Source organism: Lucilia cuprina, chromosome 3 (assembly GCF_022045245.1).
Source record: "Lucilia cuprina isolate Lc7/37 chromosome 3, ASM2204524v1, whole genome shotgun sequence".
In the NCBI taxonomy this organism is placed as follows: domain Eukaryota; kingdom Metazoa; phylum Arthropoda; class Insecta; order Diptera; family Calliphoridae; genus Lucilia; species Lucilia cuprina.
This window is the reverse complement of record NC_060951.1, coordinates 23580043-23598445: the sequence shown is the minus strand read 5'-3', so window position 1 is coordinate 23598445 and position 18403 is coordinate 23580043. Positions and strand designations below refer to the sequence as shown.

The window sequence follows — 18403 nt, the reverse complement described above, 5'->3', positions numbered from 1 at the left end:
TTATAATAAAAATCTTTTTATTGCGAGTACAACGATGAAGTAATCATGGAGGCTTTATATATGAGGAATAGATTCAATTGTGTAAAAAAATTATATAAAACTTATTTTCTGTCAATTTTCATCGCTGTACTCATATTTTTAAGGGGACCTTAATAGGGGGTAGGGTACGTTACCGATAAATCCGAATTAAATTCGGTAGGAAGATTATATTTGTATAAAAGTAGTTTATTTCGAATTTCTCCGCTAAACACGTATTTTTTAGTCAGTAATGAGCGTTAAAATCAATTTTTGAAGGTGACCATATGTGGGGGTAGGGTCAATTATGGACCGATTGCCGTAAAATTTGCTAGAGAGATTTTGGCTTATATAAAACATATTTATGTCGAATATTTTTAAGTCGGTAATGAGTATTAATGTCATTTTGTAGAGAAATTTTGATGCATATAAAAATTTGTGGAAAAATTTAACTCGTTTGCTCTTTACGTTCTAACCCTATCGTGCTTTCAACAGACAGACGGACGGACAGACGGATGGACATGATTAGATCGCCTTAGAATTTAATAAGGACCCAAAATATATACGACCAATGTGTTACAAACGGAGTATAAAAAGCACTAAATGCACTGTCATAAAATTAGAAAGCACCACTTTAGTGCCTTTTTGAAGAAAGGCACCATGAGCAAAATTTTCCGCGTTTGGCACACCAAAAAGCACCGCAAATAGTGCTAAAAGCACTAAGTTGGCAACACTGCTTTTTGCATTGCATGTCATACCATAAAAGGCTAGGACATCGAACATGTGTATTTTAAATGGGAAGTGCAGTTGATGTCAATTCTGTCGATAGCGAAAAGAAATTTTTGACTTCTATGATCGTGTAAAGCCGGCTTTAGTAAGCTTAAGACAGGGTTAGGCATTTAAAAATATTTTTTGTTTACACGGCTTTCTTTGCTTAGTAAAATTGTGCTTCCCTTATTTGACCTATAATCGGTCATTTTTTATATTATATATCGTTGGAAAGGTCTTTGAAATATCTTCCATTTGATATATATGTATATCGGTTCAACCAAATGTACATTTTTGGATATATAGCCATTAATATTTTGAATTTTAGATGCCCGCCCACCCTAAAGTAGGCGTGGCCGATAAACATTTTTTACGTCATTTCATTCACAATCGAACTCTCTATGAGTGGTAAAATTTTCGATGTGATTTGAAAAATGAAAATTGGAATTTAAGGTTAAAGAAATGGTTTTACATCCAAATTCTGTTTTGTGACCATTGAATTTGGACTATGATGAGTTCGTTGAATTTTGGTTTAATCTAGTGCATGGTGTATGGAAAAAAACAAATAGTTCCAATTGTAATGGTGTACAATGTAATTCATAGTAAATACATCATTCCAAATGTTATCACTTTGATAGAATTATGGTAGAATTAAAAAAATACTTTAAATTATGGAGAACTTGGTCCATAATTGACCCAATCCCACATTTAGGTCCCTATTCCAAAAATCAATATTATGTATATGACCACTTCCAAAATTTGCTTTTTTACAACATATGATTTGCCAATAGGTATAACTCTTACTTCTTAATTATTTTAATCATAAAGAAATTGTGCGAATTCGTTTTTAAACGAGAAATTTACTCTGATTCGGTTTACAGAACAGACAGGACTGTGTAATATTATTTCGCCCAAATTGGCTTTTTTATTACTGAATGAATGAATAAATAAATAAATAAATAAATAAATAAATAAATAAATAAATAAATAAATAAAATATCTTTGTTTTTACGTTATTGATAATTTTTTAAATGCCAAGTGATTTTCTGCAAGAAGTTTTATTTGAAGGATAGGGTCAAATATAGGCCGATCCTCGTAAAACATGGAGAATGGATTTGTTTTTAATTTTAAATTTATTAAATTTAAATTTCTAACATAATTTCTCACATAACTTTTGTGCTTGCTCTGTTTTGTTGTTATAAACAATATATTTGCTTCCAAAATCCCTGATCTGATCTCTCGGATTCTGTTTATATTTAAAACTGTAGAAAATTCAGGGACTGTAAATAACAGTTATTCTGAAATTTTAAACCCAAAAGATATATTGGAGTCAACGTAGACTTATACTATTATATACCAATATACTCGTATTTTTCAGAATATATGGTAATTAAAAAAATGGTCTTAGCTTCACAAATAACAGTTATTTTTAACGGAGAAATAAAAGTCTGAAAAAAATAAAACTCCTAAAATAATTATAATTTCATGACGGAAAAATAAAACTCTTTTTTTAAGTTTCATTTGAATTTTTAGGTTAAAAATAACTTTTTCAGATGGATTTTTATGTTTAACGTCAGAAAATAACTTATAAATTAACTTTTTTGATAAAACTTATAATTGTTACGATCCCTGAGAAAATTTAAAAGTAAACGTAGTTGAAAACTTAGCCGGCTTACAGTCGATTTTAAGCCGCCGCCGACTTATTTAGTGTCAGTCGCCGCCGCCGTTAATATTTATCAGCGCAGGGCTCTAATAGAGCGAACGAACGAATCATGGATCACAGTGTTGTAGTAGCGGATGAAATTAAATTGAATTCTATTAAACAAATTTATACATAAATTAAGAAAAAGTGAATTACAATACTTCTACTTTAAACAAAATAAAAAAAATAATATAAAAAAAAACAGAAAAGTCCCTAGTAAAAGCGAAAAAAGACGGTGCCCTTTGAAGGCAAAAAGAAAAAATTTACTGTGTGTATGTTTGTATATGAAAAAAGGTGGTGTGTAAAAGAGAAAAAGAAAAAGTAAAGCAAATAAAATAATAAAAGAAAAAAAATTATAGAAAATCTATTCAAATGCTTAATTAAAGCAAATCTAAAAAATGTGGAAATTCAATAGATATTTTACAACAACACAGCATTAGCAAAAAGAGAAACGAAAAAAAAATTCCAATTGTCAAGATTTATTTATTTTTTTTGCTAGCTTCTGCACACTACACTCTTCTTTAAGTTCATTGAAGTGCGAAAATCGGTGTAAAATATACAAAAAATTATCGGGTTTATTATTTCTTTTATGTAAAAATTTTAACGCAAAAAATTGCATGCTGAGATATTTCCACTGCAAAATAAATTAAACAAAACAGAAAAAAGTTAAACCAAGAAAAAAAATTGTTTATATTTTTTCCTTGTTTTTGTATGAAAGCGAAAAATGTTTTCATAATTGAATGAAATTGAATTGAATTATCTTGTGTGTCAGTGAAAGAAGTTACAGAAAAATAAAAGAAAAAAAAAAAGAGAATAAAATTAAAGAAAAGCGAAATTTTTTCTTACGGCATTTTAAGGGAAAAAAGTGCAGAAAAAAACAAAAGAAATAGAACAATAAAAATTGCAAAAAATTAAAATTAATGTGTGAAAAATTGTGCATAAAAACAAAGTAAAATAATACAAATTTAACGAGAAAAGGAGAAGCAAAAAAACTTGTCTGCTGTTAAATTTTGCAATACGCTGTTTTTTCCTCAAGAACATCCTACTTCTAGTCATCCATTTTAGTCTTCTTATTCTATAACTTTTCTTTACATTTTTTCTTTACACCTCATTCTCATTTGTTGTTATTGTTGTCTGGTGGTTCAGTCATTCCTTCCTTTTTCTTACTACGTCGAGTACTACATCGTTGGATGGTTTGAGCTCCATTGTGTCTGCCATAAAAATTTGCCAAAGAGTATTTTTTTTTTTCATTAGAAGACACAGAAATTCTGGTTAAGATAACTTTTTTTTTGCAAATTATTATTGTTAAGCGCGTTTCTTGACTTTTTCCATTACTGCACTTTCCTTATTTGGTCCTTCATGTGCACCTGTTTTTAACCTTCAACAAAAAAGAAATAAATAAAGCAAAAACAAGCAACAACCTTGGATTACTATTAAAATTTATTAAGACTCCATCATCTTACTACTACTCATCATTGCCATCATCCATTGTGAAAATTGTCCTCCATCGAGACTTAAGGAGTCGAGCCTGTCAGTCAGTGAGTGAGTGCTGAAGCAGAGGGATTTGCAGCCACAATATGCCCAAATGCGATGTTAAGACACGTTACATTCCTGCGACTTTCGCTTGGATTTTATTATTAACCACCACATTTTTGTTCTTCTTTTTTCCGTAAGTATTAATTTTTTTACGTTTATCTCTTGTTTACTTTTAAAAAATTACTTTTCATTAGTTTTGTTTGTAAAATTTCCAAAAAAAAAAAAAAAAAAATAATTGTTGGTTTTATAATGAGTTACAATAAAAACTCATTGGTTTCAAGTTCAACCAAAATTTTTTTACAAGGATTCCGTCCTTGATACGAGTAGAAATTATACAACAAAATAAAATGCTTTTTCATTATAAAAGGGAATGTTGTTAAAATTTTAATTCTATTTTAGTTTAAAATTTCTTTTAATATGAGAAAAGGGGTTTAACCTGTGTACTGAGCAAGTAACGAATATTGTGCATATTACTAGAAATGTTTTATTTTTTTAAATTAACAAATAAACCTTCGTTCACACTTATCAAATATTTGACAAAATTGACGTAAACTCTAAAAATCGACATTTTGTTTTCTTTTAAATGTTGTATATTTATTTACATAATATATGTTTGACGACATCGATTTAGAACGTCTATATAACTGGTTGCGATATTATTTGCAATTATGAAATTCAGGTAGAATTAAAAATAATTTTACGTCTTCTCGTCAAATACTTGATATGTTTTAACATCCTCTAAGACTTCTAAATTCGGCTGTACCGAATTTTATTACGCTTCACCATGATGTGTTAAAAAAACAGTGAGTGAAAAAAAAAAATAAAACAAATACTAGTTATAAAACTAAACAGTTACAGAAAGTCTCCTTTTTTCTTTAACCAGAATGATGCGTTTAGAAAAAAAGTAGAAAAAAGTTCCAATAAGTCCCCTTTTATATGTTCTCACTTCAAGCTCTATACACTTAATTTCACGTTTCTAGGTTCAATATTGCATAAATTTCAATAAGTACCCTTTGAAGATCAAAAAGTAAAATTTTATTGAATACCATTTACTTCGGGCTCTACATACATAACTTTATGTTTTTAGTTTCAATATTATAGAAAATTTAAAAGTACCATCTGAAGAGTGAAATAGGTTAAAAAAGTTCCCCTTTATATGTTTTTAAATAATCCGGGATCTAAATGTATTTTGTTTCAACATAGAAAATTCAAAAAGTACGTCTTGAGGGACAAAAAAAGTACCTAATATTCCACCCTTAATTTCATGTTTCCATACAATAGCGTAAAGTATTCTTCTTTCATTGGGTTGTTTTTATAAACAAGCAAATACAATAACGACATCCTTTCCATGACAATCGGCCCTACGCACCGGAACGACTTGGAGTTCAACAAACAACGACCAATGATTGTCAAATCAGCCACACCGAGTTTACAAATGGACTCCTATGATCACTAGGGTAACACAACGGTACCACGATTAGGTGGACTCATGCCAGCCACTCATGATTAATAGAGTCTTTGCCCTTCTTACCTAACCTAGTGCTATTTTTGCTTCTCGGATTAAAAATACTAACGTGAAATAAAGCTAAGAGGGCAGGTGTTCACGTAAATTACTTCAAAGTTTTATACATACAGTCAGATGGACATGACTAAATTGACTCCGCTATCTATAATAAATCAGAAATATAAAAATTACAAACGTAATGACAACCGTATATATGTATACCCTTTTCACAAAAGTGAAAGGCATAGTTCACCTTTAACTAAGGAGTGAGATCGAAAAATTCTTAACATACATATATGTTTATAAAAAAGAAACCACTAAACTTACAGCTTTATTTTTTTTATTTGATTCAAGTTATTATTACAATTTACAAAAAAAATATTTTTATAGTTTTAATCACTAGTGATGAAATTTTGAACCCTTTTCGGAAACCCTTCCATTAACGTTTTTATAGTGCTTTCTGTCACTTTGCTCGAACATGTAGTCCATCTCCGTTTAAAATCTACCACACTTTTGGACACCTTTTTTGTACTCTTCAATTCTCTTTTAACAAGAGCCCAATATCTCTCCACTGGCCTTAGCTCCGGGCAGTTTGGAGGATTTGCCTCTCTTGGTACAAATACCACATTATTGTTCTTGTACCACTCAAGGGCTTGTTTACCATAGTGACAGGATGCCAAGACAGGCCAAAGATAAGTGGACACATTATGAAGTCTTATGAATGGAAGCAGCCTTTTTTGTAAACATTCCTTGATGTAAATTTCGGTATTTATAGAGCCCGTTGTAACAAATGATTGGCTTCTTTTGCCGCAACTGCATATTGCTTGCCATACCAAGAACTTTCTGGGAAATTTTGTCTGCTTTTGGGTCCTAAACTTTTCTTCAACATTCCCTCGAGCATCAGCAAGATAAAACTTTTGACCTGGAAGTTGCGAAAAATCTGCCAGAACATACGTTTCGTCATCCATTATGCAGCAAGAATTTTTTTTTATAAAACTTGACTTCAATTTCCGTGCTCTGTTTTTGGGCTCTAAATTTTTAGCAGCGTTCCTGTCAGGAACTTTTTGAGCCTTGTATGTTTTTAAACCTGCATTAGCTTTAACTTTTCGTACCAAATAGTCCGAGCACTGAGCTAACCGAGCCGCTTTCCTACCGGATGTGTTGGGAGCTCTTTTGAAAATGCGTTCTATTTTTTTGGCTTTAGAAACATCATGTGGACCATTCCTTCTACCTGAACCAGGTTTTCTATCAACTGACAAGTTCTCCCGGTACTGTTTAATAACATTGGAAACAGTTTGACGGCAGACCTTTGTATGCTTGGCCAACTTTTTGTAAGAACAAGTTGGGTTTAGTTGAAAATATTTAATAATTTCAGTACGCACTTTTTTCTGGTCACTCATTTTAATCAGATTAACAAAAAAATTAATATAATTGACATTACACATAATAACTGACATGTTTTTCAAAGGTAACTTGATCAAAAAAAAAATCAAATAATACTTTGGTTGAAAAATGTAATGAAAAACGTGTGTTAAGAATTTTTCGATCTCACTCCTTATTTCTTTTTTACCATTAAATTATATATTATATATGTCTGTCTATCTGTCGTTTAAAGTTGTTATGTTGTTTTATTTTTTCAATTTGATTTATTTACAACAATGCAACTCACAATAGTTGTTGAAATTGAGAAAAAAGATGCTTTAGAATTAAAAAAAGTAAAAATAATAATAAAAATCCTTAAATACTCGAAAATTTTTGAAATTTGTTTTAATAAACTCATTTAAATAATATTTTTCGATCACAGTGGAACTGTTAGAATAACATTACATTTATCTACAGATTATGTAAAACCTATAAATATTTGTTATTTCTTAACATCTAAACCTAATATTTACTTGATTTTAAATTACCAATCTTTTAAATTTTCATTGGTTTTAACAAAATTCTAGAAATATAATTTTATTTACATAAATTTTCTTGCAAAATTTTGTTTGTATTTAATTTTTACTTAAAATTTTCTTTGTTATTTCTTTTTTACTTTTTGTTTACTTTAATTTTAACAAATATTTGAAAATATTTCTATTTGTATTGCAAAAGGAAAAAATGCTTTTATGAAATTTTCAAAATTTAAATTCCAACTAAAATATGTTATGGCCCATACAAAAGAAATTTTCTTCGCACATAAAATATTTCTCAAGAAAAATCAATAAATTGCGCCAAACAAAAATAATAGAATTACTAAAAGTAAATTGTATAGAATTGTTTAAACAATAGATTTCTTTTCCATTTTATTTCATGGCTTTTTAAACTTTCGCAATAATTATGCAGGTAATTAAGCTGTTAATGAAAGACAAAAACATGAAAATAATTTTTTTATAAAGAATGCTTCAATATATAATCAATAATAAATCCATTGGCATCTTAATACACAATACTTGTTCATTATTTGGATTGAGAGATGATTTTTGAAATTTTGTATGTTTTTTCATTTTAAGTTGTTTTTTATTATGTATTAGGGAAATATTGTAAATATTGTTTTTTCATTTTAAGTTGTTTTTTATTATGTATTAGGGAAATATTGTAAATATTTTTATTTGGAGGTGAATGATTTTCAGATTTTTTCAATATAAGAAAAATAATATTTTAAATGTTGTAGAATATTTTGAGAAAATAGAATTAGGCCTTCTCTTTTCTATAGTATAATAGTCTTCCAAAGAAAAATTTTGACTATAGTAAAAGAGTCATTCTAAAGTAAAGATTTTTCTAAAGTAAGATTTGTTCTATGTAAAAGAGTCTTCTCAAGAAATACTTTTTGTACCCTTCACCACCATAAGTGGTGATATATATGTTTGTCGTTCCGTGTGTATCACCAATAAATATCCATCTAAGACCCAACAAAGTATATATATTCTGCGTCGTTGTGAAATTCTGAGTCGATTTAGCTATGTCCGCCTGTCTGTGTAAAACACGCTCACGTTAAAATCAAGCCAAGCTAAGCAGTTTGGTATTGGAAATCAGCAAAATCGGCTCACGACATAAAAAGTTATGAATAAAAATTTCGGACTGCCTCGAAAAATTAAGTTTTTTTTCGTAATTCTTCAGCTCTTTTCTCAGGAACCACAAAATATATTTTGATGAATTTTGTCACTCATTATTTTTATCAACCAGGAATCAAGTACGTTGAAAATCATGGCAATTATTTCACAATTTGCTATAGCCCCCATATAAAGGTATAAATTCCCGGAAATTAGTTCATCGTTAATAACTCCCTCAAATAAATCAATATAAATAAAAAATTTTGCATATGTTAATATAATACAAAAATAAATCATACTACTTACCAAAGAATATTTGTATCGGTACACAATTGGTAACACTTGGTAATCACTTAAGCGCAAATATTTCATTGAATTATTAATTTATCTGGATAAAATTCGACCTAAATATGTTTAATGTACACACTAATCATTCTTCTAATTTTTTCCGGGATCGGTTCATTATTAGCCTTAGCTCCCATATAAGGTCCACACCCAAAAATCACTTAAACGCACATATTTCATTATTTAATAATAAATGTATCATGATAAAATCTGACTTGAATATGTTTTATGTACACATTAGTCAGTTTACCAATTTTTTCTGGATCGGTCCAGTATTGGTCATAGCTGCCATAAAAGTTCCACTTCCGAAAATCACTTAAACGCACATATTTAATTGATTAAGCTATTTGGATTAAATTCTACACAAAAACATGTTGTATATATATAATATTGATCATATTTCTGATTTACAGTCATTAAAATCGTTTCAAAGATCATTCAAACAAATTTAGATCATTATAAATACTGATGTCGGAAAAATAGTCAACAGGAATATGTTTGCAAATACAAATCGTTCTCCGAATTTTTTGGCATCTGTATGATCTTTCTATAGTAAGTCATGGCATAATAAGTACGAGGTCCTAATCAAAATTAGTTCCACACATGAATAAATGTTATTACCCTCATTACGGAAACAAAATTTTAAGATTCGGCACAGACGAATATAGCACTTTAACTTATTTTATAGTAAAAGACTCTGTCAAAGGAAACCTTTTTCTATGGTAAACGAGTTTTCCAGAGGAAAATAATGTCTGTTATAAAAATATATTCTCAGGAAATCTTTCTACAGTTATAGATTCATGATTAGAAAGTATTTTTTCGTAGTAATGCAGTCTTCTTAAACATGAATATTTCTATAATAAAAAGCATTCCCAAGGATCATTTTTTTTTCTTTTTTCATTTTTCATTTCTTTTAAGGAGTGCTTTTGTAAAGTAAAAGTATCCTTCTAAAGATGACATATTTTGTATAATATAGTAAAAGTGACTGTTTAAAAACACTCTCCCTACACAGAAAGAAAAACATAAGTGTTTATAATCTTCAATAACATCCTTTGTCAAAGTGTGTACGGTTAGTTCTTAAATTAACAACAAAAATATAAAAATTAGACGACGTTATCGAGTCAACAAAAATGACAACACTATGTTGTCAAACAGAACATTGCGTTGTGAAAATTACAACGATTCGTTGAAGTTATAAGGATGTATTGCCAAAGCGATACCAAGCGTAATCGAAATGACAGCAATGCCTTGTTGCATTGAAAACGGTGTATTGCCAAAATTACAACAGTGGTTGTTAAAATAATAACTGGTTGTTATTTAAATTTTGTACTTATCCATTATCTTAAGGTTATAAAACGTGACAACAGATTCCATCAGTTTTGGTATTTTTCTGGACCGAATTTTCTGAAATTTTTATATGTCTAGAAGGAACTAAAAGGTACATTTTACCTCTAAATACGCGGTATTAAAATTTGGTAGCCTAGCTACAGTGGGCGCGGCACCTTCCGTATAAAGAAAATCATTAGTTAGTATATATTGAAAATATAGCAAATAGAGTCCAAATTTTTTTCGGAAAAAAGGGTGTGTGGCACATCTCGTAAGAATTAAATTTCAAAATTACTTTATCTGGGAAGCTATTTAACATAAAATCTTAAAATTTTTAATTAAAAGCTTTAACGTTCATGTAAATATTTAAGAGAGTAATGGGCGGACTATCATAAAGGGGTTATTTTACCTTCTATAAGGATTTAATATAAAATATTAGAGTTAAAATGTTCAAATTTTTTTAAGATAAATATTGGAGCATATGAACATTGGGAAGAAAACGGACGGACTTTTATTAGGGAGGCACCTCCCAGATATAGAACACACTAAAGTATATGAAAATAGATACAATGAGTGCATATGACGAAATTCGTCATACGTAACGAACTGTGCGATAGGTTTAATTCTATTTCTTACGCAGACGAACGACGTATTAATTGGAGAAAATTGTTTCAAAACCAATTCCAGAAGCCCGAATTTTCTGAAATTTGGAGTTTGTGAGTACAGCTAATGACAATACAATATTATATTCGTATATACAAAATTATATTCGAAAATTCGAAGTTATGTTCGAAAAATTTTTTGTGGTCTTAAAATAATCTCTGCGTCATAAAAACTAAAAATAAAATTTTCGAAAATTCGAACTTAAGTTCGAAAAATTTTTAAAGCCATTAAAACCTGATCTGGTGGCCCGAATTGTCTGAAATTTGGCAGTTTGGAGTACACTTGATGAAACTACAATGCTATGTTGGAATATTTAAAATTAAGTTCGAATATTCGAAGTAATGTTCGAAAAAAATTTTGAATCTGTTAAAATAACTACAAAATTGGGGATATTCACATTTTCTAATTTCGAAATAATGTTCGAATAAATTTTAGAGCTGTTAAAATTATGTCAAAATCGTGAAGATTTACAAAAATATAATTTTTGTTCCTTTTGCTTACTTTTTCCAATTTCGAACAAACAAATTTTGAAACTAATTCGTAGTACGAATAATTTGATTGTGTTCCATTTTACGCATTTTCCAATTTACGCAACAAAATTTTTTCGACTAGTTCGTCGTGCTTTACGAAATTCGTCGTTCGTCCCAATTGTGCGTATACCATTATATTGACTTTAGGTTAGCAAAGCACACTGGGTATAGCTAGTACAATAATAAAATACCTTTTTAGTTTTTGTTTTAATTATATCTTCTAAATTGTATTTCTTATAATAAAATAACTCTTAACAATTGTCGTTTCTTTTAATTTCTTAATTTAATACCATGTCAAAATTTTGTTAACAGCCTTTATTCTTTTTTTCTCAATTCAATTTAATTTTTGCTTTACAAATTGTTAATTACAAAGTAAATACATTTTTTTACAAATAAGGGGTGAATGAATGCTTGTTAGGTTAAAGATGAGAGGGCGAGATATATGTGTAAGAATGTATATGATGATGTACAAACTTGTATTTTAAGTAATTAAAGCCTGTTGTTGCTGTTGAGTTACGTTCACACCTATCTAATATTTGTTAAAAATGACGTGACTTTAAAAATAAAATAACAATTTTATTTCCTATAAATATAGATTAAACATTTAATATTTCTTTAAAATTTTCAATTATTTCTAATTATTTCTTTGGTGGCCTATTTTTTTGCCTAAATATATGTTATTCTATTGTCTATTCAATATTCACTATTTCTTTAGTTTTTCATTGTTGTTTTTATTATTATTCTTTTACTACTATTATTATGTTGTTTTTTTTTCTTGACTTGAACACAAGCGTAAATATTTGCTATAATATAAAGACAAACAATAATGAAATAGTAGCTTCTACGGCAAAATATTTGTAGTTTTTTTTAAGATTTTTGTTGTTCTTAAATTCACATACAAATTATTTGTTGCGTTCCAGTCAACTTAGTTTGTTTTTCTTTTTTTCATCCTATATTTTTTTTGGTAAGTCGTCGTTGGTGTTCATACTGGTACTTGAAATAGTATTTCGTATTTTTTTCCATTTTGTATACTTGACGTAATTAGTATAAATTGTTTTTTCAAATATACATTTTTTTGAGGTCTTGCGGAAAATTTTGTTTTATTATTAAAGTTAGTATGTATGTATGTTTGTTTAATTTACTTTTTATTAGCCAGCAAACTCGAATGGGAAATTTTGTAATATTTGAGGTTTTTCTAAAAAAAAAAATATTGTATATTTTCTAAACAAGTGGTTAGCATAAACAAGTGGTCGGTCATGTTATGATTTTGTTTACTACTATTAATTTTCATTTTTATTTGGTCTTTAGAGCCAATAGCTGTCGACCACTAACTTAAACATATGTATGTACATATTTGTATAAACAGTTTGAGAAATTTTAGGAAATGTCTTCATTATTTTTAGTTTCTTTAGTAATATCTTAAGAAATCATACTTGAAAAAGTTTATTTTGATGAAATGTTTAGCTAATATTATATAAAATACTTTAATTAATCAAACATTTTTGCTCAAGATCAAAAAAGTTTTATTTACATACATATATGGGTAATTCCATTAAAATGTAAACCATGACTTTAAAAATAAAATTTTTGCATTTTTCAATAATTTGGTATATGATCTTTTGTAGCACCATAGACAATTATGTCATAATTGTGTTAATTATAATTAAAAAATTTTGGCAGATCTTAAATGTATATAGGCTAAAACTATTATACAAATTTTCATAACGATTGGAACTCATTTGACCCTAGTTCCAATCAAATGTTTAATTTCCAAAAAACTCACTTCTAATCACTAATTTGGCACAAATCCTAACATTTTATAAGGATCGGTTCACATTTGACCTTAGTCGCAATAATCTATAAATTGCATAACCATGTATATAGGTCGGTCATGTCCGTTTGCACTTTCCTTTACGTCACATACGATGAGTCAGGTAGGATATGGAAGGCAAAGTCGACCGGCTACGAGTCGGCGCTTAGTCGCCGCCGAACTATATTTAGTTGCTTGAGCCGCCGCCGAAACATTCTGCTTAAGACGATATTAACTAGGCTATATTACAGTCTATAGTCTAGTTAATAATATCCAATTATTTTTGGTTCTGAAACATAATGAATTATTGTTGGACAATTATATTTTGAAAACGTACAAGATTTTTACAAAGGATATATGTAACAAGCGATATTTTATAATTTTCAATACTCCCGATACATTTTTGATATAAATGTGAAAATTTTTATTAAATTTATTTAAATGTTTTTCTTAATTTTGCAATTGTTTGCAATAAAAGAAAAATGTATGTCTGGTTAATTTAAATATTTTTATTTCCTAATATGTCTATACCATTCAATTTCTCCATTAATTTTCCAAATTCTGTATCTATATCAATATTTGGTAATGAATTAATATTTTAAGCAAAGAGACTTGATCCTCAGTCTTTAAATCTTGATATTTTATTACTTTTGAACATAACTTTAACAGCTAAAATTTTTATAAAAACGATCGGATCTGAGCCGACTGTAAGCCGCCGATTTATTTTAGCTCAGTCGCTGCCGACAATTTTAAATCGACTTCGCCCTCTGGTAGGATATTAAAAAAAAATCATTATTAAATTATATTACTTTTTTATTTAAAACTTATCGATTATGAATGAAAAGTATGTCCCATAGTGTAAGAAAATAAAACAAACAAAAAAAAAAAAAAAAAAAAAAAAAATACATGTACAGAATTCGTAGATTTTCTAAAATATTTACAAATCTTTCAAAAACACTTTCGTTTTTTAGTCACGTGTGATATCGCCATATTTTAATCTATATTTTGAAAACAAGATTCCGAATGTGATGATTCCTTTTGTCAATATATGCAAAATATCAAAATTATTTCCCCGAATTCCGTCATGTTCCAGAATCCACAGAAGGAGAATGCAATTGTGAAAACCTTTTTTATTATACCCTACAACACTATAGTGGACCAAAAGTATTGGTCATACACACCTACCATAAAGTATACCAATCGGATCATTTTCTGAGTAGATTTAGCTATCACCGTCTGCCCATCCGTCTGTACGCACCTAAATATTTGGCATATACTCCTCTTTTGTCCAAGGACGCACGCTTTTGAAAAAGTTGAAATCGGTTTAATATTATTAGTATAAACAACAATACCGATTTTTGTACTGATCTCTTCAAAAAACGACTTGGAGGTCTAAATTTACTTAATAAACAACTTTGATGTAGACCCAAATAAAGAAAAAATATCTTTTTGTAAATTTTGACATACTGACTATGGTCGGCCATGCCGGACTATACTTTCCTACTTGTTTTATTACATTAAAGTTCAGAGCTTTCATGAATAACTGTCTTATGAAATTTGTCCTATACTTCATTTTGAAGGGTCAACATAAAATATGTGGGACCTTGGTTTCATAGTATATATATAATTTTTGTATCTATTACTCTAAAACACAAACATTATTCCTGACATCCCTCCCATGTTAGGATTTCTACCCTTCAAGGCTCTCTAGAGATCTACGGATTTATGTTTCCTTTCTTTCAAAGGCTTAGTTCATTGTATTTCTACCTAACTTTGTTTGATACTTTGACATTGTTTTCCATGAAATATTTCAATTTATGAAATATTTTTTTACTATAATTAAAAGGTTAAATTTTGTTTGTCCAAAGTTTTCAATACAAAAAATCACAACAATGCCTTTATAGCCGTCAGCCTTTAAGAGAATATTCTCATATTAGTTAGACCAATAAAATAAAAAAAAATATTTTATATAAATGACCTTCAATGTGACATAAATATTTAATTATGAAAAAAGGAACATCCTATAAAAACAAAAATTGAACAAGGATAAAAAGTAAAAAAAAATGTTTGATAAAAAATACATACAACGAATAAAAACATTTAAAATTTATAACTCACATGATGATGATGGAAAGCGATGACGATGAAAATAATGCTGATGATGCAGAAAGTTTCATATGTTCAAGGGTATTAAAGTATTGATGATAATAGTAATGCTAAAGATAATAATGATGATTGTTGGCATTATAATCAACACCATCATAAATAACATCACAATCATCATCATCATAATGATTTATTAATACTAAATATACAAATGAATTGTATGTGTGTTTGTAGTTTTGATGTGTTATATATTTATACTAATAAAATATTTAAATAAAAAATAAAATTATTTTTTTTTGCCACAATAATATTATTTATTTGAAGTATTGAAAGTGATGATTTGTTTATAAATAAAAAATTTATACTTTTTTATTTATTGTTTATTTTTATAAAAATAAATAAATCAAAACAAAACTATGTATGTACAAACGATGCTTGGAAATGTCAATATCGGTAGTGACCACCAATATTTGCCTGATAAAGTAATCCGTTTAAAATGAAATAATCTCTAAAATAAACTATGAAAGTTATGTTTCAATTGAAATTAAAGAATTAAAAGTTTAAAAATTGTGTTCAAAAAGTATATTAGGACATTAATGCAGTTACTTACGTCAAATTACCTATGCCATTAATTTGCATAGTATTTCATTCACTAGCTAACCAAGAAACTTAGTTGAGCATGAGGACATTCGTAGACTTTAAGTTCATTAGACAGAAATTAATCGATACATCTTCTTTGTGATTGATAGAGGTTTTTTCTTGGTACAAGGCTTTTTAATTATCTATAGTGTCTCAAAGATGATAATGAGGATAAAAAGAATATTTTGAAGTACTGGGGACTTTATCCGGGGCGTGTTACATTGATCATCTTAACCATCTCGGGGTTAGCAATTACTCTAGTCTGCAAGTACTTTAAACTGGTGGTGTCAATTGTATACTCTGTCTTTCCTTGGAATGGTTTAACATGGGCTCAGATCAGGGAGCCTCTCCGGAACTACGGGAGCTAGTAGGGTAGAAGGAGGATCATATGCCATAGGGGCACATATGCCAATAGCGAATAACTTGAAAACTGAGTAATCGATTTTCTCGCATTATCAAATTTTGTTTTCGTTTATCGATTATCTATCATCCCTGAAAATTTGAAACAATAAAACATAATAATATTTTCGATAATATAATGAAGCCCGAACTGCCAGTGGGGCACATGTGCCATATGTATGCAATGCTTGTGATGTAGAACAAAATTTGGTTAAAATATAGAAAAAATCAGTAATAATTTGTTTTAATTTTTTTGTTAAGTTTTGTGAAATAAACCATAAATATCTGGTTTATTATACTTTGTTTAATGAATCAAAGTATAAAACAGCAAAATAAGTTTTTATTTTTGTAATTTTTTCTTTTATTTTACTAATGACAAATCCGCTCCATCCCCATGGCGCATTTACCCTATGGATGGGGCGGTATCGCCGTTTTTGGTCAGTGAGGAAAAGTTAAAAAAATATGTACATGAGTATGACTTAGGACAGATTGAAAGGAATAAAACCAAAGCCAACATATCTAAGTATACGAACCAAGAAAAAAATTAAGAACATGTATTGTGGCTTTAATTTGAGGCAGCCTCTAAAAAAAACGTGGCGTATGGTCCCCTTTCTACCCTAGTCCACAGGGTATTTTCTTGTCCAGTTTATAGGTGAACTCGAGGGATTAGAATGTCGGGATAAGATCGGTTTTATTAGCGGAACAACAAATTTGACAATATGACTAAATGGGATTCTTTTAAACTTTAGGGCACGATATCCCATAAACTTAATGTGATCTTCCTTATAAATTAATCTTGGTGTGCACTTGGTGTAAAATTAATAATGTCTCTCCTTCATGATAATTATAATTGCTACATCATTTTTAGATTTACATGTAAAACTAATGTGGCAAATGTGTTAGTGTCAAGTGTGTATAATACGGAATAGATGTGGATATGCGAACCTTATCCATCTGTATGCCTGGAGCGAATTGTTTGCGACATAACAGAAATCTATCTTTATACAATTTCCGACTGTAAATGATAGTGTAATACAAGATATACCACAGTGTGTATATCTGGGCGTAAGAAAAAGTTTTTGGCTTTTTTGTTTTTAAATCTTACTTAAGCAAAGTGATTGTACATTGACAGGCACCACCATGTACAAAAATCGAGTTAGAGAGTATCCCCTGTCTTCCCCCCTATTTTAACGTCTCAAATATGACTAAACGAGATTCTTTAAACTTTAGGGCCAGAGATACAAGCCGAAACGGTTCAAATCTGCGGTGGCTGCCCGCCGGTAATATTTTGCAAGCCGCGCCGTTGCCGACTTCTTTCGGCTTAAAATCTAAGTCGGCTTAAACGTAGCCGCTGGTAAAGATTGGAATTGCACATGTATTTCGAAAATAATTTCGCCGATTTGAATGGAGTTGCCACTATTTTAAATTCTTATTGCAAATTAAAAAAAGTTGCACACAATATTGGGCTAATATTAAACTACCATAAATGTCCATTTTCTGAAGAAATTACTTAGAGACAGGTTTCCATATAACAGACTATTATACAGAGATTTTTCAATTTAATAAACGCTTATAAGGTCAATTTCTGAAGAAAAAGGTAAATTGAGTCGACAATTTAGCCGCCGCCGATATTTTCTATAATAAGCCGCCGCCAATCAAAAATGGTTGCGCCGCCGATCATTTTGCATCGGCTTGAATCTCTGTTTAGGGCACGATATCCCATAAACTTTATCTTGGTGTGCACTTGGTGTAAAACTAATAATGTCTCTCCCCAGAATATCACATATTTAAGGAATTAAAAAACAACAATTATCAAGATCTTGTTGATCAATCAATATTCAGCATTATTTAAAATATATACTTATTTTTGTGAACTTGGCATGTGTAACTTAATTGTTAAGCAGATAATAAAAATATCAAGTAAGAGTTCTATATTCGGCTGTGCCGAATCTTATATACCCTTCACCATGATGTGTTTAAAGCCTTTTGTACCTTTTGAAGAACGAAAAAGTACCAAAAGTCCCC

The 18403-nt window shown here is 29.2% G+C and overlaps 1 protein-coding gene across 2 annotated transcripts in view; it reads left to right on the top strand.

Moving 5' to 3' along the window:
• Positions 1-2525: 2525 nt before the first annotated feature.
• Positions 2526-18403, top strand: part of LOC111684118 (palmitoyltransferase ZDHHC8) — a 106850-nt gene continuing 90972 nt past the window's right edge. For both annotated transcript variants that reach the window (XR_006940351.1, XM_046947189.1), the window contains exon 1: positions 2526-4154. Coding sequence is in view for 1 of the 2 variants with exons in the window: in XM_046947189.1 (XP_046803145.1) it covers positions 4063-4154 (92 nt within the window). In the remaining variant the exon portion in view is untranslated. The remainder of the gene's footprint in view (positions 4155-18403) is intronic.